The sequence below is a fragment of the Blastomyces dermatitidis genome (assembly GCF_000003525.1).
Source record: "Blastomyces dermatitidis ER-3 genomic scaffold supercont1.10, whole genome shotgun sequence".
Lineage (NCBI taxonomy): Eukaryota > Fungi > Ascomycota > Eurotiomycetes > Onygenales > Ajellomycetaceae > Blastomyces > Blastomyces dermatitidis.
Window position 1 is genome coordinate 635,889 of NW_025544783.1, and position 24,091 is coordinate 659,979.

A 24,091-nucleotide genomic window follows, 5' to 3' on the forward strand; every position below is an offset into this window, starting at 1 on the left:
TTATGTTCTGATCTTTTATAAAGAGAAAAATAAAAGAATCTTGTCTAGATAAGTAAAATGAAAGCTGGCAGAAACAAAAGAAGAGTATACATTATTCAAGATTTAAAATAAAACCCAAGTAGAAATCTTGTTCAATTAAATGTAAAAAGAAAATATTCTCATCTATAATACAGCTGAAACTAGAACATGATCATTTCAAATCTTATATACAAAGATTTAATGATAGATTTGACTCAATAGAATGCTCATTCTGCAATATAAATGAGAATTCTGAGTATATTATAATACACTGTGCATTATACAATAGTCTCAGAGCCAGATTGAAAGAGAAGTATGATCTAAATCAATTAAATATGATATTCTTATTCTCAACTGAGACAGGAATTAAATACTTAATAGACTTTCTATCAGAAACTCAAGCAGCTACAAGAAAATGGCTAAATTCAGAATTATCTGAATATGAAGAGGAGAAAATCAATCAGATATAGTCTGTTAAAACAGCTATATACTATCTTTTAAGAATTTGTTTTGTTACAGTCTCTCTTTACTTTATCTTTTCCTTTCAATTTCTTTCTATCTATCTATTTAATGTGTCTATCTTTAAGACTGTGTTCTCTTTCTCTTTTCCTTTGTCATGATATTGTCAAATGATTTCAAAGTATAAGAAGATGTTAAAACACTGCAATTTATAAACAGTTTTTATATTCTGAGCTGGAATTTTCTGATTTTGCATATCTGAAATTGATGAATGTATAATAGTTAACTTTACAGATATAGAAAAAACCCTGAGAACTAAAAGTTCTCAGGTAGATGTTATAGTCTCTGACTGCATACATCTATAATTGAATAATAATAATAATATTAATAATAGATAAATAAATAGAAGATGTTAAACAGAAGAAGAGATAGTAATCTTGAATGAGATAATGATGACATTCAATAATGATAATGATGAAGAAGATGATTGAAGAATAAGAAAAGTTAGTGAATAAGTAATGTAATATAGTGAAAGTTTCTTTGTGAGAGTGTATACAGAATACTAGTCAAATCAGAAATAGATCATATAATTGTGAAATGCTAGTGATGAGCTAATCTGCATGAAGCTAGAGTGTATAATATAATCATGTGAGTGTGACTGAATCTGATGAGAAAGAATGTGATTTGAAAGAACATACAACTGTTGAATAATAACATGACTGCTTCTGAACTTGCTTACAAGTGTAAAGAGGTCATAGCAGTTACTAATTAATTTAGTGTATAATATATAAGAAGCCGGCGTACGCCTGTAATCGTATGCTGGTTTAAGCAACCTTTGAATCACAATATAAATCAATATTTACTTATCACTTATCAGACATAAGTTAAGAAAACTATATCTGATAAAAAGATGAACTACTTCATTAGTATAATATATAGTAGATCTTAAGTTTCATACTGTTTTCAGTGAATAACTGAATTCAGCAGTTAAATTAAACAAGAATGAATCATTTACAACTGTCATACATTGAAACTCTGTATACAGAAAATATAAATAAAATAATTTAAACTGAAAACCTCTTTCTATATATTCTGTAAGCTATTGATTATTATCAGAAAATAGTAAGTTATTTACTTATTTAATTTTCTCTCTCTGATTTAATTTTCTCTCTCTGAATATGTACTGACAGTAAGTTATACTTCTCAAACTAAAGAAACAATTATATTATAAATTAAATAAAAATTCAGTATATTAAATCTTTATTTATTTCACACTTCACTTCACTTCACTGTAGATATCATGAAGATTACTGATATTAAAGAAAATTGATTAACTGAGATTAATTATATATCTTATTTAAACTAGAAGTGCAGATGAGTTGTAGACTTTAAATTAATTATCTTACTCATCTAGCTCGCGCTTGACCAGATTGATTTCAATATCATTTATAAATAGAAACTACTTGAAACTAGACTAACTGTGTAACTGTGTCTGAAATCAGAATCAGAATTTTTGATAGTCTTATTATTAATTCAACAGATCTTATTACACAGTTCTAATATTAAATAGTAGTCTTATACTATCTCAGTGAAACTTACTATCTACTCTTATCACATTTTTCAAATAAGATCATGACTTTCACTTCTCAATTTAAATTATTTTTATTGCTTTAAATGACTTTAAATCTTATTTAAGTGTTATCAAAAAGCATTACTTTTTAAAAAATTAAAAATAGTTTAAAAAAAACCTTAAAATGTCTAAAAATAGTAACTTTATATTAAGAATGAAACTAAATGAGATTAAATAAGATCACTTTCTTATTTTTTTCAAGTTATAATTTCATTTTGAGATCTGATATATAGTCACTTTACATATTTATTTAATAATTAGTTTCAGTGAGATTACACTGACTACTGAGATTATGAATTTCATATTTAGTTTTATTTAATCTAGTCTTATACATTTCTTGATATGAATTCTGCTAAGACTAATCATTAAATAAACATGTAAAGTGACTATATATCAGATCTTAAAATGAAACTATAACTTGAAAAAAATAAGAAAGTGATTTCATTTGATCTCATTTAGTTTTATTCTTAATATAAAGTTACTATTTTTAGACATTTTAAGGTTTTTTTTAGACTATTTTTAATTTTTTAAAAAGTAATGCTTTTTAATAACACTCAAATAAGATTTAAAGTCATTTAAAGCAATAAAAATAATTTAAATTGAGAAGTGAAAATCATAGTCTCATTTGAAAAATGTAATAAGAGTAGATAGTAAGTTCTACTGAAACAGTATGAGACTACTATCTAATATTAGAACTGTGTAATGAGATCTGTTAAATTAATAATAAAACTATCAAAAATTCTGATTCTGATCTCAGACACGGTTAGACTGGCCGGCGGGACCATGAATTTCACATTTGGTCCCATTTGGTCTGATCTCATACATTTCTTGGCGTGAGTCCCACCAGGACCAAGCCTCAAAAAAATCTGAAAATGGACCATTTCTGAGAGAAATGGTGTGAAAAATGACCAGATTTAATTCAAGAATAGTGAAATGAGAGTAATTTCTCAGGATAAACTGTGAAAGATGATCATTCTTTCAAAATCAGAATGAGACTGAGACTGAAGATCAAAATCAGTCTCATTTAATTCATTCAGTGATTGCTTATATAATCAGAATTTGGTAATAATTATTGATAACACTCATGAAACAACTAAATACATTCTTGTGCAAGTTTATTCTTCACTTTCTCATGAAAACTACACTTCTCTGATATACTGTGATCAGAGGTATTAAACTGTCTGATAATTTCATGTTTTACAATCATGAGTTTCTTGATTGTTTCTCCTTGTAATTGTCTCTGACAATAGTGACAAATATCTTGACTTGAGTTGAACTTTCACTCCATTCCCACCCCTGTCAATGGAATTGTCAGAATATCACGCGCCATCAGTGCAACAGTTGAATATGTACTCTCAACAATTTTTCATAACTCTAGAATTGATTTGATGTGTAAATTTGTCAGATCATCTTGAAGATAACAGTCAAATTCAGTTTTACAAGCATGTAGTTTTGCCTGATTTTCAGTTGCAATCAATGTATGTAAGTTCTGTTTCAAAGTTAGTATTATAGTTCTATGAGATATAAAGTGTTATCAAAGATTGTTACTTACTAGGGAATTGTATTCCACTATCTTCACATCTCAAACATCTGCTTATTCAAATCTCTGATAGTTGGCATTGTAGTAGTCTCAGGCTAATTTGACATACAAGTCTCATTCCTCCTCTGTTCAATCTTGAGAAGTGTAGATATTAACTCAACAGAAGAGATCTAGTAGAGCTACTACAGTATAGTACTCTGTAAAAGATTGTTCAGTTTTGCTGTAGTAATATGCCAGTTTATCCCTTGCAGCAATAATAGCCTGCACTATAGCATCATCCCAGACTGAATTTCTTTTTGAGTGATTCAACTGCTTCTCAAGATGAGTAAATAAACTGTTATACACTCACCAGACTGACTGCAGCATTGATGTACAAGTGATTGAGACTGTCTTTGTTGTCTTATAAAACTGAAACAGTAAATCAATCATATATTTCAACTGAGTTCACTTCATATCAGAAAGTTTCAATATCTGAATCTTTTCTCAATCAGAGTGTTGCACTCAATGATCAATCACCTGATACAATCAAAGAGCCTGAACAGTCATCTCATATATTGAACTTCACCATATTCTAACATCCTGTATCATATTCAGTGATGTGACTGATTTGTTTGTTTGTTGAATATCATGAAATCATTGTTGTTGTTTAGAAGAGGTACAAATCATATTAGCAATGTTTTGAATCTATGATATTTAAATTATTAGTCAATCTATTCAAAATTAACAGTAGTGTTATCAAAAAGTGTTATTAAAAAGCAATATCAAAAAGTGTTATCAAAAAACATTATCTTTTGCAAAGTGAATGCAAAAGTTACTTGAGTAATCACTTTCATCTCATTCTCATCTCAAGAATCAGCCATCTCATTATTCTTCATCTCAATGTTAAGATTCTTTATCAGTGTTTGCATCACAAGTTGAACCACATGAGCAATGCAGAGAATATGACCTTGTTTACTATTTCAGGAATGCAAAGTCAATTTTTGCTCCAAGCTCTTCATCATAGTGTAGTTATTCACAGCATTGTCAGTTGTAATTACAAGAAGACTGAGACTAATATCTCAATAGTCATTTTTAATCACAGTTATTAATATCTCTGCCATATAATCCCCAGTATGACTACTGATCAATGATTTAAATTCAATTAATATCTCTCAATAAGTTCAGTTCTCATCAATGTAATAACATATAACTCTCATAAATGCAAGATTGTTTGTACTAGTTCATGCATTCACAGTGAGAGATACTCTTCAATGATTCTTCAACTCTGATTCTAGATGTTGCATATTGACTTTGTAGTGTGTCTCAAGGTTGGACTGAAGACAGAATTGATGTGAAATATGAAGATTTGAATTAAGCATTTGAAGAAGTGTTCAGAATTCGGGGTTTTCAATTGATTGAAGAGAAAGATTCAGAGATATATATATGTGAAGTAATTATTCACAGAAGTTATCAGATGAGAGTTGTGGAATCAGAGTACTGATATGTGGTCATTTTCACATGATTTCCTTCAAATTAGAAAGTTAGCATTATTAAAAATCATTATCTGATAGAGTAACTTACCAGCCCAGTAGTAATTTTCTGATTATTTTCCTTTTATTGTCTGCATTCTGATGACTTCAGATGTCAGGAAATTCCTTCAGAGTCATGATCAGTTCATGATGAATGTTTCTGAATGAAGTTGCAGTGATTGCAGCAGAGAGATAGCTCTTCAGTAATCTGCAATACAACCTGTTGATAATTATTCCATAGTTCATCTCAATGTTTGTGTTGAGTTTTCTATAAATTTCATGGCCTGGAATCAGATGTGAAGAATGAAGTGATCATTTATCATGATTGAAAGAGAGCATTCTGTGTTGAATTGTAAACAATATAGACTTTGTGATTCACAGTGATTTCTTAAAGAGTTTGTGAATCTTCAGTAGAAGTAAAAGAAGTGAAAGAAGTGAATTCAGAAGACATGATAATAATTTGAGAAAGATAATAATTTATTTTCAATAACTGATCACTGATGTGTATAAGAAGAATTAATATAAGAGAAAATAATCTTGTTTCTTAGCTTAGTTATAATTTTAGTACTAACTCAGATTGAATATCATTGATGTATAAAAGTAAACAAATAATCTTGATTAATCTCTATCATATTTCTTGAAATATATTAATATTGTAAAAGAGAGTGTTATCAAATTATGTTATCAGATGATATTATTAAAAATATATTAATATTGTAAATATCAATATTGAAAAAATGTTGATACTTATATATTATAGTGATTTGTGAATCATGATAGTTAAATATATATATATATATATATCATTCCTGACTTGATTACAACTTGTACAATAATTTTTGAAAACTCAAAATCAATTTTAATTATTAATAATTAAAAACTTAAACTTACAACTAACTAATATAAAAAGAAAAAAATCTACTTCTTCTCTTTCTCATTCTTCTTATCATTCTTCATAATTCACTTCTCATTCTTCTTCTCCTTCTTCTCCTTCTCATCTGAGATGATAATCATCTCAAAATCTCTCTTCACTGTCTTCTCAGAGAAGGGTTTCTGCTGCTCTCTCTCAGCCAGGTCAACCTGTACCTCAAAATCCCACATTTCCTGGTCTGCTGCCTCGGGTTCCACCTCAGCAGTAAGTAGATTGATATGCTCAGAGAGCAGGGCTGTCTTCTCAATGTCCTGGATCATAAAGTGTATTTGAGACCTGAACAAGGCCTCAATCCCCTCCTTCTCTGTCAGCTCCTGCTAATCAATTAGAGAATAGAAGCATTATTAAAAATCATTATCTCTCAATAAGTAAAAAACTTATCAGTTTTGACTTCTTTGTCTCTCACTTCAACACTCTCTCAATCTTCTTCTGTCATCACTTATTTACAGTAATACTCTTCTTCTCTCTCTCTCTCTTCATCTTGAACTCAAATCATTCTCAGAACTTCTCCTGATCTCATCACTGCTGTATGAGACTCTTCACTATCTTCTTCTTCAATCTCTCACAGGTGGTGTCATCTGCATTATTTCTATACTTAGTTCAGTCTAAATCTATCAGAAGTGTTACTTAAAATTGTTATCATTCTACTCTCTTACAGAGTCTCTTCAAGGCATTATAACATGTCTTACAATCTGTCTCTTCTTGCTTGAATGCCTTCTTCTTCTCTCCCTTCAATCTGTGATGGCGCTCACGTGCCTTGGTGGTCCGCAGGACTGCAGAATATTTGAAGAGGGATGACATGATTGATTTCAGTGAGTGTTGAAGAGAGGTGAAGGCAGGAGAGGCGGCTAGGAATGATATGATGATGATGATGATGATGATGATAGTGATGATAATAATGATGGTAATGATGATGATGATAGTAATAATGTTGATAATGATGATGATGATGATGATGATGATGATGAAAGAGAAAGTGCATTGAAATATATTACTGACTTATCAAATATAAAGAGACAAAGAAAATATTAACAGCTTTCAGAGATATACAGAAACAGCTACAGTGTTGTATAGCAACATCATCTTCATTCAATGCATGCAGTGTTGATATTCTTTGTATGCAGTTATCATATAATCTATATCAGAGATACATGCAGAAAACAGATCTTTGTTGCTAGAAAGAATGATTGCAGCAATTCTCTGTTTTCATATTATAAAGATAAGTTATTCTCATTTCTTTCTTCTCTCTTTTCTCTTCTTCTTCAACTCATCACTAAGTCCAAGCCAGTATGAAAACTATTAAAACACTCTTAGAAATCCTCAAATTGAAGAGTATAAACTAATCAAATTTTAAATGCAGAAGAATTAAATTACATTCAACATTACTAATTATTCATTCCTTCTTAATAAAATCACAGTTGTGTCTTTCCCTCCCCCCTCAAATGAAACATGGCCCGCGAAAAGCGAGTACCATGCCAGGTCATAATAATCAACACAGCCCCAGCATGCAGGGCTGTATACACACAGCACATGCTGAACTGAGAGACTGTGTGAATTGCAAACCAGTGTCAGCATCTCAGAGAGAGTCATGCAGCGTGAGAAAGCTGCAACCCTCAGTCACATGCACAGAGAATGAATCATTGCAGTAAGTGCATGTGCATTGCATGAAAGTAACACTTTTTGATAATGCTCAGTCTCTGATATCATGAAAATAGAGTCTCTCTGTGAGATTCATTTTTACCAGAAGTCAGAAGATCTTATATTTCTCAAGATCATCTTCACCTGCCTTGTCTGTGAAATCAATGAGAGGAATCATCAATTCCAGTATTCTGCCCTTGATGTCATTCAAGTGGCAGCAGAGTCCACTCTGGCCACACTTTTTAAGTGTATGTTTTCTAAATATTCACATTTATACAGATATATACTGATTATTTATTAGATGATATTAAGACAATGACTCATCACAGCCATGTTATCCTCACTGTGAGAGATACACAGTTGATGATGAACATTGCAAAGACTCTGAAAAGTGAGTATTTTGAGAATGCTGCAGCTCTGCAATGTTGATTTTTTTTTTTTTATTTTTTGTTTTTTTCTTTTTCTTTTCTTTTTTTTTTTTTTTCTTGTTTTTGTTTTGTTTTTTGTTTTTTGTTTTTTTTTTGTATTTTATATTTTTTTCATAATTAAAATTATATGAATTATAATCTGTGTTCAGAAAAGTAATAATATTTGATAACACTCTCTATTGAATTTTCAACAAATGAGCACTATGTTATGATATTATGTAAGTGAGAAGTGATTTCATGATCTCATTTGATGTCATTCTCAATAATGAAATCAGAATGAAAATGTGACTAAGAATTCAAACATATTCTTTATCTGAGACTAGATTTTTATTTGAAAAGTGAATCTGAGACCTTTAATATTTGAAATAACATGATTTGGGATCAATGTGATAAATACAAACCATGACCAGAAGTAATGCTTTTAGGCAATGTGACAACTGTAAAGTTTGATCCTGGTCTCAGACACGGTCACACGGTCAGTCTAGACACGGTTACATAGTCAGTCTAAGCAGAATTCACATTAAGAAATATATAAGATTAAATTAAATAAGATTAAATGTGAAATTCATAGTTCTGACAGCTAGTCTACTTAAAACTACTCAGCTAACCTGCTCAGAATATAGATCAATGAGCTGTTTATTATTAAATAATTAAGAAACACTCACTAAGATAAGTGATAATGCTAAAGAGTAGCTTATGTAAGTAAGACAGCACTTTTTTCACTCAATCTGATTCAGAAGCAGCTGTGATCATTTATCATTGTAAATGCAGATAATTTCTTTTCATTCACAGAATGAGTAAGTAACAGTGTCTTACTGAAATCTAGCTTCTAATAACATTTGATGTGGCTGAGCTTTCCCCTTATCCGACTGTTTGAGAACTGTGTGATTTGAAAGAACGTACGATCATCAGATAATAACGCGGCCGCTTCTGAACTACTAGCTTACAAGTGTAAAGAGGTCATAGCAGCCACTAATTAATTTAGTGTATAATATTATAATATATAAGAAGCCAGCGTACACCTGTAATTATACACTGGCTTAAGCAACCTTTGAATCACATCTAATAGCATGTCTAAAAATCAGTGAGAAGTGCAGGCTTCTTCAGAATGTGATAATTCTGTCTATAAAGCAATTTATAGTTATCATGTCAGTGTGATTCTAGAATGTCTCAAAAGATAGTGTATAAAGAGCATTGAGTGAAAGAGTATTCAATTGATACTGCTTCACTTGTTAAGGAAAAACTCCACACTCAGATGAATATCACATATGTGAATGAATAAGATGTGAGAAAAGAAATGAGAGCAGTGAACCAGATTCAAAGAAGACTGCTCTTCACTCAAAGAGATAAAAGAAAGAGATGACTATTATCAGAGTCATACAATGATAACAGAAATCATATAACAATATAGTAATATAATAATATAGTGATAGAATGATATACTGATATAATGACATAGTAATATAGTGATAGACATTATACAATCAATGAGAAATTACTGAAATGAATATCTTCTCTAGCTAATATAAACAACACTCTTCTCTGCTATCTGAACTGAAAGATATGCAGAACCTCTCAGAGAGTTTACTTAAAGCAGTAAGAAAAACAGCTGAAATCACTGAATCAGAATCAAAGCTCTGTACATATACAAGAATTCTAAATAAGATTAAGGCCTTGTGTACACAGTGACAGACTGAGACAGAAGTTAAATAATAATTGACATTCACTGTAAATTAAGTATTTACTATGAAGAGCTTCACTGACATAATTATCATTATTAATAAGAATAGAGAAAATCAGATCTTAGATCTACAGTGAAAGATTGAATATTTACATAGATAGATAACTACACTGAACCTGAAGATCTTATCACAATCATTCATAATCTCTTTAAAAGTATATATATTATCAAAGATCACTGCACAGAATGAGAATCTGAGTATGAAATATATTAAGCTAAGAGATCTGCTGAAGTTATTAAGCTTTAATAATAACTGAAAAAATGATACTGTAATCAGCTGACTAAGTCAGATACAATTATATTATCAGATTGAATATAAACTCACAGACAGATAGTTAACAGAATTTTAATAAGTCTTAAGATTTACTGTGTTTCTACACAGAAAAGTGAAGTCATTATAAATAACTGATAAAAAGATAAATCTCACAGACTCAGAGTAATATTCATTTTTATAAATATGAAATGAGTTTTTCAAATGAATCTTGCATAACTTTGAGAAAGTGAATATATAAAATAAGCATTATAAATGCTTCACTGAGTGTAGATAAGTGAATAATCTTATATTATACTTCACACACTTCAGCTTACACTATCTCACATTAAATAAAGAGCTTTCAACATCTTTCTGTTTACAGATCTTTATTCATGATCTTATATCTGAGTTAAGAGTGAAATGAAAATGCTTAATCTCACAGTCAGACACAGTGAAGAAAGCATACAATATTCTCATTATATGAAAATAAGTGAGTCAATTGTGACAGAAAATACTGCAATTGAGTATATCTCAGTAAAGAACAGATAATCAGACTTCTATAATACAAGTTATACACTGAGATACAATGAATCTAGATCTGAATATCATCACTAAAGTATTAAATTCTCTGAAAAAGAGATTCTCTGAGTGAAAATCTTGATATTATGAGTATTGAGCTTGTTTCAACTATGAATGCTAAAATCATGATGTAAAAGATTACACTCAGTGTGGTTCGGAAGAACGTACGACCGTCGGATAATACCGCGGCCGCTTCCGAACTACTAGCGTATGCATACAAGTGTAAAGGGGCCATAGCGGCCGCTAATTAAATTAGTGTATGATATTACAATATATAAGAAGCCGGCGTACGCCTGTAATTGTATACTGGCTTAAGCAACCTTTGAATCACATCTGATAGCATGTCTAAAAACTGGTGAGAAGTGCAGGCTTCTTCAGAGTATGATAATTCCATCTACAAAGCAATTCATAGTTATCATGCCAGTGTGGTTCTAGAACACCTCAAAAGATAGTGTACAAAGAGCAGTGAGCAGAAGAGCATCTGATTGATACTGCTTTGCTTGTTGAGGAAAAACTTCACATTCAGGCAAATGCCACATATGAGACATGAACAGATGAGATGTGAGAAAGAGAATGAGAGCAGTGAACCAGATTCAAAGGAGTTCACTTCCTACTCAAAAGAAGGATAAAAGAGAGGGTGACTATCACCGGAGTTGTACAATGATAACAGAGCAATATAGTGATATAATAATATAGTAATATAACAATACAGTGATATAGCAATATAATAATACAGCAATAATAATAGATATCATACAATTAACAAGAAACTATCAAAATGAATATCTCTTCTAGCTGATACAAACAACACTCTTCTCTGCTACCTGAACTGGAAGATATGCAGAACCTCTCAGAGAGTTTACTCAAAGCAGTAAGAAAAGTGACTGAGACTGTCAAACCAGAATTGAAGCTCTGTACACATACAAGGATTCTAAATGAGATCAAGGTCTTGTGTATGCAGTGACAGGCTGAGACAGAGATCAAACAACAATTGACATTCACTGCAGACTAAGCATTCACTATGAAGAGCTTCACTGACACAATCATCATCATCAATAAGAATAGAGAAAACCAGATCTTAGACCTGCAGCAGAAGATTGAACATTTACACAGATAGGCAACTACACTGAACCTGAAGATTTCATCACAATCATTTATAACCTCTTCAGAAGTGTACACATCATCAGAGACTGCTGCACAGGATGAGAATTCAAGCATGAAATATATCAAGCTGAGAGATCTGTCAGAGTTATTAAGCTTCAATAGTGACTGAAAAAATGATGCTGCAATCAGCTGGCTAAGTCAGATGTGATTATATTATCAGATTGAATGTGAACTCACAGACAGACAGTTAACAGAATTTCAACAAGTCTTAAGATCTGCTGTGTTTCTATGCAGAAAAGTAAAGTCATTATAAATAACTGATGAAAAGATGAATCTCATAGACCTGAAGTGATATTCAATTCTACAAACATGAAATGAGTTTTTCAAGTGAATCTTGCACAACTTTGAGAAAGTGAATGTACAAGACAAGCATTATGAACACTTCACTGAGTGTAGATAAGTGAGTGATCTTACATCATACTTCACACACTTCAGCTTACATTATCTCATATTAAATGAAGAGCTTTCAACATCTTTCTGTTTACAGATCTTCATTCATGATCTTACACTCAAGTTGAGAGTGGAATGAAAATGCTTAACCTTACAGTCAGGCACAGTGAAGAAAGCATACAACATTCTCATTATACAGGAATAAGTGAGTCAATTATGACAGAAAATACTGCAATCAAGTATGTCTCAGCAGAGAACAGATAATCAGACTTCTATAACATAAGTCACACACTTGAATACAATGAATCTAGATCTGAATGCCATTACTAAAGCACTGAATTCTCTGAAAAAGAGATCTTCTGAGTGAAAATCTTGATATTGTGAGCATTGAGCTTGTTTCAACTGCAGACACTAAAATCATGATATAAAAGATTGCACTCAGCATGTGCAGTTAAAAAACTAGCAGGATCAGTGAGCTCAGAGACACTCACTGATATTCTATAAAAAGCCTTCAAAGTGAAAGAGATGCCTGTGTTAGATGACTCTCTGAATTCTGCAAATGCAAAGAAGAAGCAGGCTCCTGACTGAGATGTGAATGAGAATGATGAAGTGAATATTCATCTCAATGCCTTGAGACCTGAAATGTTAATGTATAGAAAGCACTTGAATAAGAATTGAGAGATGGCTGCAAAAGTGTTAGTGGACACAGAAGCTTCTACACAATATATTGATAATTATATGATTTAAAGATTGAAAGAAGTCCACTGAGTGAAGAATTTCTGATGCATACAATTATCTGATAATCAATATCTGATATTACCTGCAAAAGTAAGAGTTTCCTTGCACTTCAGAGAATGATCTTACTATATTTGAGTGTGAGAGCTGCAGAATATGGAATACAACCTTATTCTCAGACTTGATTGATTTCAAAGGTTCAATTCACAGATTCAATGATATACATATCATATGCAGTTGACTGATAGGAAGAAAATGATTCATACAATCCTATTAACTGATATGAGAAGGACATTTCATGTCTCTGATATAGAAGGATTAAATCTGCTTACACACTAACAAGCAAAGAGAACAATTCACAAGACCTCATCTGAAAGCATTCTGTATGTCATACAGAACCTGAAAGCAGAGGAAATCAAGATAAAGAATATATAGAAGAATAAGTGTATGAAGAAGCTTCTGAAGAAGTATAAGAAGATCTTCTGAACAGATCTTTCATCAGAATTGCTGCTGAAACAAGAATTTATACATGAGATTGACACAGAGAACATAAAATCAGTCAATCAGAATGCATATCTTCTGTCACAAACACATCTCAAAGAACAGAAGTGTCAGATCACAGATCTTCTAGAACATAGTCTCATACAATTCTTATCAAGCATATGAGGCTTTTCAGTCCTATTCATGAAAAAGATGAGTGAGAAGTAGTGAATGTGTATCAATTATTAAGCACTCAATAAGCTTACAATCAAGAATGAATATTCACTGTCACAGATTCAATAACAGTTGAATACAGTTGAAAACACCTAATATCTATTGAAGATTAATCTTCTCTCAGAATAGTGACAGATTCATGTAGATGAACTATCAGTTCTGTGAACTGTATTTAATACACAATGAGAAAAGTTTGAATTCCTGGCAATGTCATTCAGTCTGACAAATGCATTCATCATCTTTCAAATAATAATGAATACAATTCTTCATAAACAGAATGAAATCTCATATCTTGTATATCTTGATGACATTCTAGTCTTTTCAAACTTATACAATGAATATCTGAAGCATCTCAATGAAGTGCTTATAACTCTGACAGAGTATAAGCTCTACATCAAATCAATCAAGTGTGTGTTTGAAATGAAAGAGTTGAAGTTTGTAGAACATGTAGTGAGTGATGACTGTATACATCTTATTCTGAAGAAATTGAATGTTATAGTGAATTGACCGCGGCTGAGAAATGTACATCATATATAACAGTTTCTTGAGTTAATCTCATACTATTACAGGTTCATCAAGAATTTCACACAAATATCTGCATCACTCTCAGATCTCTTAAGAGAAATAGATGCAAATCTGCAAAAGAAGAAGTTTCAGTTAATCATCTGAAATACTGCATGTGAAGAGGCTTTTCTCACACTGAGAGAACATATAATAATATTCTCAGTGCTTATTCAACCAGATTGTGATAAACCTTTCTACATTGAGATGAATGCATTTGAATGAGCTATCAGAGATGCTCTTCTACAGATGAGTAAGAACAGTAAGCTGCACTCAGTGATGTATAATGATAGAAAACTATCAGACACTGAGCTCAATTACTCAGTGTATGAAAAGAAATTGCTAGCAATCAAGCACATGCTAGCATTGTGAGATAGATATATTAACAACAGACATATGATAATAATAATCATGAATTATGAAAGCCTCATCTATCTACAATTAATAACAAAACCTTTCAAACACTTAGTATGTTGAATCTCAGAGTTTCAAGCATACAATCTTCATATCAAATACTGAAAAGAATCAGACACAGTGATGCTGAATGCAATCAGTTACAGACCTGATTTCATGAATAAGAGTTCTATGAACCAGGCACAAGAGACATTTATGTTAAACACACTGAGAGAATGTAAGGAATCAGAATAAGTGAATGTTATGATCTCTCACTTGAAGAATGACAAGGTGTTGAATGATAAGCATCTTGTGAAAGTAGTAGAAGAGATGCTTCTGAACTTCAAGCTGAGAAAATTGAAAAATGATGTTGTGCTTTACTGTGATCTAGAATATGCAGAAGCTCTCTATCTAGAATCTTCATTTCAATGTGACTTGATGACTCACATGCATAAAGAATTCAGTCACTTAGAAAGCTCTGAACTTATAAGCATACTTGAATCAAGAGTGTACTGATCAAGTATGACTGAGAACATTCAGACATACACTCATGAGTGCCTGAATTGCCAGGTTGTGAAAGAATCTAAGAAAGGATTAGAATATGAAGAAGTATAACATCAGATGAAATGTACAATACAACTGTTCAAATGATGAGAGGTGAATCTCATAGACATATTACCACGAATGTCAAATGAAAATTGATGAATAATCAGTGCTATTGATTATACTACTGACTGGTCAGTTGTGAAAGCAGTTTCAGAGGTGACAGAGAAGGTGATAGTGAAGTTTCTATATAATGAGATCTATGTCAACTATGAAATACTGTGCAAGATTCTAACTGATAACAGTGTGAACCTTGTGAGAGAAGTGATGAGACATTTTATGAGCCAGTTACAGACAAGACATTGTAGAACAACATCATATCATTCACAGATAAACAGGAAGATGAAACACTTGAATGCAATCTTGAGTAATATGCTGATGAAATATCTAGTGAGTAAGTCTATGAGACTATGAAATGAATATCTCGAGCAGGCACTGTTGATCACACAGATTTGACAGCATGCAGTCTCCAAGTGTTCACCATTCTATCTGTTGTATGGATTGCATCCGCGCATCCCAGAGAATGCTTTGAAAAAGGTGAGAGAGAGAGCAGTTGCGGATGCAGCAGAAACAACAGTTACAGATGCAGCAGAAACAGCAGTTGCAGACACAACAGTTACAGACATGGAACCAAGATTGAAAGAGATCAGTCATGCACATGCAAAAGCTAACAAGTTACTTCTGAACTGAGCAATTCAATCAAAAAGAATACAAGACTCACTTGTTAAGAAATCAAGTCTCAAGATGAGAATGTGAGTTCTCATACATAATAAGAGTTCTGAGAAGTTCCAACCTAGATGGTTTGAATTATATAAGATACTTAAATCACATTCTCTGGAAATGTATGCATTGAAAGAATCAGAGAAATGAGTCTTACACAACTTAATCAATAATTCATAACTTATGAAAGTAAAGATGCAAGATCTGAGCAGATTATAATCATCTGCAGCACTATTATCAGTGTTGAAAAAGAAGAGACTTATAATTGAAAAGTCTCACAAAGTAAGAGAAATCATAGATACTTATGAACTAGATAATCTCACTTATTTCAATCTTTTCACAATTATAAGAAAAGAATGAGAAGTAATGAAGAAATCAGGCAAACACTACACTTCAATAAGTGATGAGACTGTAGCTGGTTGTATAATAATACACTGTAGACAGTGAGTACAATGTGATAAAAAGCAGTCTCAGAGCAGCAGACTTGCATGTGAGTCAGATCACAGAAGAAAAAGAAATTCAGAGTTAAATTCAACTGTTTACATCAGTTCAATTACAGAGATCACAGAGGATGAACTATCTGAAACACTCACAGACATGTGAGACCAAGTTATCTTGATCTCTGAAGATGCTCAGAGATTGAGTGAGATTAGTTTCAATGAGCTGTTCACTGTAGTGATCTGAGCAGATGAAGAGAGACAGTATAATATATGAGACAGAATTACAAAAGATGAAAGCTGCTGAACCTAGTTACTGAATGCTGTATTATATAGAGGTCATGTAAGAGTAGTAACTAGCAGACAAAGAAAAAGTGTAAGAAAAGAAATAATGAATTGATCATCAACTATAAGAGTTAGCTGTAAAAGACAAAATATTATTATACACATCTCATTCATTTTCATATGTCACATATTTAATCTATTTTCAATGCCATCTGAAAAACATCAAAAATAAAGAAAATCTTAAAACTCAAGGTCTGTAAGAGATTTGAGAGCTGCAAGCTGCTCTCACAATAACACTGTACATGTCTTTAATTTCTCTATCACTCTGTGTATAACATTAATATCATTTATTGCAAGATTGACTGAAATGCTAATATAGAAATGTGTATATATATGTGTAGAGAAATTGAAGAAGAGTACAGAACTCACAGAATCAGAAGTCAGAGTAGAGAAGATGAAGATGAAAGAAATAGAAGAAGAAGAAGACACAGAACTGAATGAATAACAGTAAGAGTTATCTGAGACTGAATACTTATAACTCAGTGTATACACAATCTTCTCTGCAGAGAAGAAAGAGAAAGTGATAGAAGAAGCTTGAAGATAAAAGAGAGTAGTTTCTGCAGCATTATCATCTTCAATGAGAATGATCTCTGACACTGAAGTAACTAAGAATTATTATTAGTGTATAAAAATCACAAAAGCAGAGATAATAATTACTGAATGAACACCTGCTGACCTTAGAATTGTACATATAATTACAACACATATAAGACTTCTCAGAAAGAGAGAGAGAGACACAGAGAAATACAGAAAGCAGAATATAGTATATGAACAGCTCATTTCTATGACAACATTTCAGACAAGATATACAAGTCTTACACTCACAGATGTAAAAGAGAATGATATCTGCATTTTTATTTCTGAAAACATGAATATTCTTCATCTATATTACAAAGTTGAATGATAAATATCAGAGAATAGACTGATACAGATTAATCATGTTAAAGATATTCATCAGAGTGAATATATCTGCAATATTGAATTTAACAGTTGTGAAAAGTTTCTTAATGTCTGTGAATGCCATGACTTCATACACAGTAAAACTCATAACAATTTTCTCTAAGAACAGAAAAATCAGTGTCAGAAAGAAAAGATGAAAAGAAAAAGACTTACAATCTTAACACTGTTAAAGAGAGAAGTGATTCTCTAGTATGAATAAATAATTTCTTCATCATGAATATTTAAAATGAATATAATAATCAGTGTCTATAACTGAGCTTCAGATAGTTGTGTTGTACACAGTCTTTGTATAATAAATCATTCTGAGAGTCAGTAAGAAGGGCAGAAGTGTATACACTGAGAGATGTGATTCACTGAGTCTATGCAACATCTTCTTGAAATGAGGAGAGCTAGTAATGAAGACAGAGACAGCAAAACCAGGAGTAGCAGAAGTAGGGGTCACAGGAACAGGGGTAGCAGGAGCGGGAGAACCAGACACAGAGGCAAGTGTAGAAGATTGAGAAGCAGCAGAGAAAGGAACAGAGAGGGGAGCAGCAGAGAAAGAAGCAGCAGAAGGGGCAAGAGAGAATGCAGAAGACCCAGCCACACATGACATGAGCAATTCCTTCATTATCGCGTTCTCCAAGTTCTCAATCAATGATTCAATATTGGGTTCACTATCATCGGCGGACGCGGATCTGTCAACATGTGAAGATTCTACATGAATAAAAACAAACATATCAGCATCTGCATCCACACAAATCGTGCCAGAAAACACGATCAGGAACCTGCTGAGAGAGAAACAGTCAAGGGCATACAAGGAGGTGGAGAGGGCATACAAGGAGGTGAAGAAGGTGTGTCATTCATGATAGTACATTCTGACAATCATTAGAAGATAAACAAGTCCTGATCACATTTCACAATGTGTTACACTTACTGCTAACAAACTGCCCAGTATGAGCACTACAATGACGCTTGTTGTGAGAACAGGGGGCCATTGCCAGGAACATGTATGATGTGATAGGTGGACAGATAGAAAGAGTTGGACAGGAGGAGGGGTAGAAATCTTGGATGGTGATGGCATTCAATGATGATGGAATGAAGAAGATGGTTGGAGGATGGGAAAAGTTAGTGAATGAGTGGTGTAATATAGTGGAAGTTTCTTTATAAGGGCGTACACAGGACGCTAGCCGAATCAGGGATAGGTCACACAATTGTGAAACACTAGTGGTGAGCTAATCTGCATGAAGCTAGGGCGTACAACATGGTCACATGAGCGTGACTGAATCTGGTGGGGGAGGATGTGGTTCGGAAGAACGTACAACTGTCGGATAATACCGCGGCCGCTTCCGAACTACTAGCGTATGCGTACAAGTGTAAAGGGGCCATAGCAGCTGCTAATTAAATTAGCGTACAATATTACAATATATAAGAAGCCGGCGTACGCCTGTAATCGTACGCTGGCTTAAGCAACCTTTGAATCACATCAGTGTACACAGTCAAGAGAAGCAAGAGAGTTAAAAAACTAGTAGAATTAGTAAGCTTGAAGATACTCACTGATATTCTATGAAAAGTCTTTAAAGTGAAAGAGATGCCTGTGTTAGATGACTCTCTGAATTCTGTGAATATAAAGAGAAAGCAGGCTTCTGACTGAGATGTGAATGAGAAAGTGAATACTCATCTCAATACCTTGAGACTCAAAATGTTAATGTATAAGAGACACTTGAATAAGAATTGAGAGATAACTGTAAAAGTGTTAGTAAATACAGAAGCTTCTATACAATATATTAATAATTATATAATTCAAAGATTGAAAGAGGTTCACTGAGTGAAGAATCTCTGATATATAAGATTATCTGATAACTGATATTTGATATTATCTGCAAGAGTAAGAGTTCTCTTACACTTCAGAGAATGATCTTGCTATATTTAAGTATAAGAGCTGCAGAATGTGAAATACAATCTTATTCTCAGACTTAATTGATTTCAAAGGTTTAATCTGCAGATTCAATGATGTACATATCATATACAGTTTACTGATAGAAAGAAAACAGTTTATATAATTCTATCAACTGATATGAGAAGAACATTTCATGTCTCTGATATAGAAGAGTTAAATCTGCTTATATATTAATAAGTAAAGAGAATGATTTATAAGACCTCATCTGAAAGTATTTTATATATAATACAGAATCTGAAAGCAGAGAAAACTAAGATAAAAGATATGTAAGAGAATAAGTATATGAAAAAGCTTCTGAAGAAGTATAAGAAGATCTTCTGAACAGATCTTTCACTGAAATTATCATCAGAATAAGAATTTGTACATGAGATTGACACAGAGAATGCAAAATCAGTCAATCAGAATGCATACTCTCTGTTACAAACATATCTCAAAGAACAGAAGTATCAGATCACAGACCTTCTAGAACATGATCTCATATAATTCTTATCAAGTGCATGAGGCTTTTCAGTTCTATTTGTGAAAAAGATAGATGAGAAGTGATGAATATGTATTGATTATCAAGCACTTAATAAGCTTATAATCAAGAATGAATATTCACTGTCATGAATTCAACAACTGTTAAATACAGTTGAAAATACTTAATATCTATCAAAGATTAATCTTCTCTTAGAATACTGATAGATCTGTGTAGACAAACTGTCAGTTCTGTGAACTGTGTTTAATATATAATAAGAGAAGTTTGAATTTCTGATAATATCATTCAGTCTGATAAATGCACTTATTATCTTCTAAATAATAATGAATATGATTCTTTATAAACAGAATGAAATCTTATATCTTATATATCTTAATGACATTCTAGTCTTTTCAAACTTATATAATGAATATCTGAAGTATCTTGATAAAGTACTTATAACTCTGACAGAGCATAAGCTCTATATCAAATCAATAAAGTATGTGTTTGAAATAGAAGAGTTAAAGTTCATAGAATATATAGTGAGTGATAACTGTATACATCTCATTTCAGAGAAATTAAATGTTATAGTGAATTAACTGCAGCTGAGAAATATACATTATATATAACAGTTTCTTAAGTTAATCTTATATTACTGCAGATTTATCAAGAATTTCATACAAATATCTGCATCACTCTCAGATCTCTTAAGAGAAATAGATGCAAATCTGTGAAAGAAGAAGTTTCATTCAATTATCTGAAATGCTGTATATAAAGAGGCTTTTCTCACACTGAGAGAATATGTAATAACATTCTCAGTGCTTATTCAATCAGATCATGATAAATCTTTCTACATTGAGATGAATGCATCTGAATGAGTTATCAGAGATACTCTTCTACAGATAAGTAAGAACAGCAAGCTGCACTTAATAATATATCATGATAGAAAACTATCAGACACTGAGCTCAATTACTCAGTATATGAAAAGAAATTACTAGTGATCAAGCATGTACTGATATTATGAAATAGATATATTAATAACAGATATATGACAATAGTGATTACAGATCATAAAAGCCTTATCTATCTATAATTGATAATAAAACCTTTCAAACACTTAGTATATTAAATCTCAGAGTTTTAAGCATACAATCTTTATATCAAATACTGAAAGAAATTGAACACTGTGATATCTGATGTAATCAGTCACAGATCTGATTTTATAAGTGAGAGTTCTGTGAATCAGATATAAGAGATATTTGTATTAAACACACTGAGAAGATGTAAGAAATCAGAATGAGTGAATATCATGATCTCTCACTTGAAGAATAATAAGATGTCAGATAATAAGCATCTTATAAAAGTAGTAGAAGAGATGCTTTCAAACTTCAAGCTGAGAAAATTGAAAAATGACATTGTACTTTATTACAATCTAGAATATGCAGAAGCTTTCTATCTAGAATCTTCATTTCAACACAACTTAATAACTTATATAAACAAGAAATTCAGTCACTTAGAAAGCTCTGAACTTATAAGTATACTTGAATCAAGAGTATACTGATCAAGCATGACTGAGAACATTCAGATGTACACTCACAAGTGTCTGAATTATCAGATTGTGAAAGAATTTAAGAAAGAATTAGAATATGAGAAAGTATAACATCAGATGAAGTGTATAATACAATCATTTAAATAATGAGAGATGAACCTCATAGATATATTATCATGAATGCTAAATCAAAATCAATGAATAATCACTGCTATTGATTACACTACTGACTAGCCAGTCATGAAAGCAGTTTCAGAGATAACAGAGAAGATGATGATGAAGTTTCTACATAATGAGATCTATATCAACTATGAAATGTCATATGAGATTCTAACTGATAATGATGTGAATCTCTGTGGTTCGGAAGAACGTACGACTGTCGGATAATAACGCGGCCGCTTCCGAACTAGAGTACGAGTGTAAAGAGAGTTATAGCGGCCACTAATTAATTTAGCATACAATATTATAATATATAAGAAGCCGGTATACACCTGTAATCGTACACTGGCTTAAGCAACCTTTGAATCACATCTGATAGCATGTCTAAAAATCAGTGAGAAGTGCAGGCTTCTTCAGAGTGTGATAATTTCATCTACAAAGTAATTCATAGTTATCATATCAGTGTGGTTCTAGAATATCTCAAAAGATAGCATATAAAGAGTGATGAGTAAAAGAGCATCTGATTGATACTGCTTTGCTTATTGAGAGAAAACTCCACACTCAGGCAAATGCCATGTATGCAAATAAATAAGATGTGAGAAAAGAAATGAAAGCAGTGAATCAGATTCAAAGAAGACTGCTCTTCACTCAAAGAGATAAAAGAAGAAGTGACTATCACTGAAGTTGTACAATGATAACAGAAATCAAATAATAATATAGTGATAGAATGATACAGTGATATAATAATAGATATTATACAATTAATAAAAAACCACTGAAATGAATATCTTTTCTAGCTGATATGAATAACACTCTTCTCTGCTTTCTGAACTGAAAGATATACAGAACCTCTTAGAGAGTTTACTTAAAGCAGTAAGAAAAGCAGCTGAGATCACTGAACTGAAATTGAAGCTCTGTACATATACAAGAATTCTAAATAAGATTGAGGCCTTGCATACACAGTGACAGGCTGAGACAGAAGTTAAATAACAATTGACATTCACTGTAAATCAAGTATTTACTATGAAGAGCTTCACTAACACAATTATCATCATCAATAAGAATAGAGAAAACCAGATCTTAGATCTGCAGTTAAAGATTGAACATTTACACAGATAGATGACTACATCAAATCTGAAGATCTCATCATAATTATTCATGATCTCTTCAGAAGTATATACATCATCAAAGACTGTTATACAGAATAAGAATTCAAGCATGAAATATATCAAGTCAGAAGATCTGCTGAAGTCATCAAGCTTTAATAATGACTGAAAAAATGATGCTGCAATTAGCTGGCTAAGTCAGATGTAATTATATTATTGAATTGAATATGAATTCACAAACAGACAGTTAACAGAATTTCAACAAGTCTTAAGATCTGTCACATTTCTACACAGAAAAGCAAAGTCATTATGAATAACTGATGAAAAGATGAATCTCATAGATCTGAAGAGATATTCATTCTTACAAATATAAAATGAGTTTTTCAAATAAATCTTGTATAACTTTGAGAAAGTGAATATGTAAGACAAGTATTATAAACACTTCACTAAGTATAGATAAGTAAGTAATCTTACATTGTACTTCACACACTTCAGCTTATACTATCTCATATTAAATGAAGAACTTTCAACATCTTTCTATTTACAGATCTTCATTCATGATCTTATACCTAAGTTAAGAGCAGAATGAAAATGCTTAATCTTATAACCAGACACAGTGAAAGAAGTATACAACATTCTCATTATACAGAAACAAGTAAGTCAATTATGATAGAAAATACTGCAATTAAGTATATCTCAGCAGAGAATGAATAATCAGACTTCTATGACACAAGTTATATATCTGAATATAATGAATTTAGATCTGAATACTATTACTAAAGCACTGAATCCTCTAAAAAAGAAATCTTCTGAGTGAAAATCTTGATATTATGAGTATCAAGCTTGCTTCAACTGCAGATATTGAAATCATGATGTAAAAGATTGAACTTAGCATGCACAGTTAAGAGAAGTAAGAGAGTTAAAAAACTAACAGAATCAGTGAGCTCAAAGACACTCACTGATATTCTATGAAAAGTTTTCAAAGTGAAAGAGATGTCTGTGTTAGATGACTCTCTGAATTCTGTAAATATAAAGAAGAAGCAGGCTTCTGAATAAGATACAGATGAGAATGATGAAGTAAATACTTATCTCAATATCTTGAGACCTGAAATATTAATGTATAAGAGACACTT

The 24,091-nt window shown here is 31.8% G+C and overlaps 2 protein-coding genes across 2 annotated transcripts; one reads left to right on the forward strand and one right to left on the reverse strand.

Moving 5' to 3' along the window:
* Positions 1-6,115: 6,115 nt before the first annotated feature.
* On the reverse strand, positions 6,116-6,346 carry BDCG_17690 (uncharacterized protein; the record flags this gene model as incomplete). The annotated part of the gene is made up of 1 exon (XM_045426774.1): positions 6,116-6,346. The coding sequence occupies one exon, from the start codon at positions 6,344-6,346 to the stop codon at positions 6,116-6,118; it is 231 nt and encodes a 76-aa protein (XP_045282370.1).
* Positions 6,347-7,791: 1,445 nt separating this feature from the next.
* On the forward strand, positions 7,792-8,153 carry BDCG_07929 (uncharacterized protein; the record flags this gene model as incomplete). The annotated part of the gene is made up of 2 exons (XM_045423713.1): positions 7,792-7,972; positions 8,026-8,153. The coding sequence occupies 2 exons, from the start codon at positions 7,792-7,794 to the stop codon at positions 8,151-8,153; spliced, it is 309 nt and encodes a 102-aa protein (XP_045272578.1).
* Positions 8,154-24,091: the final 15,938 nt, after the last annotated feature.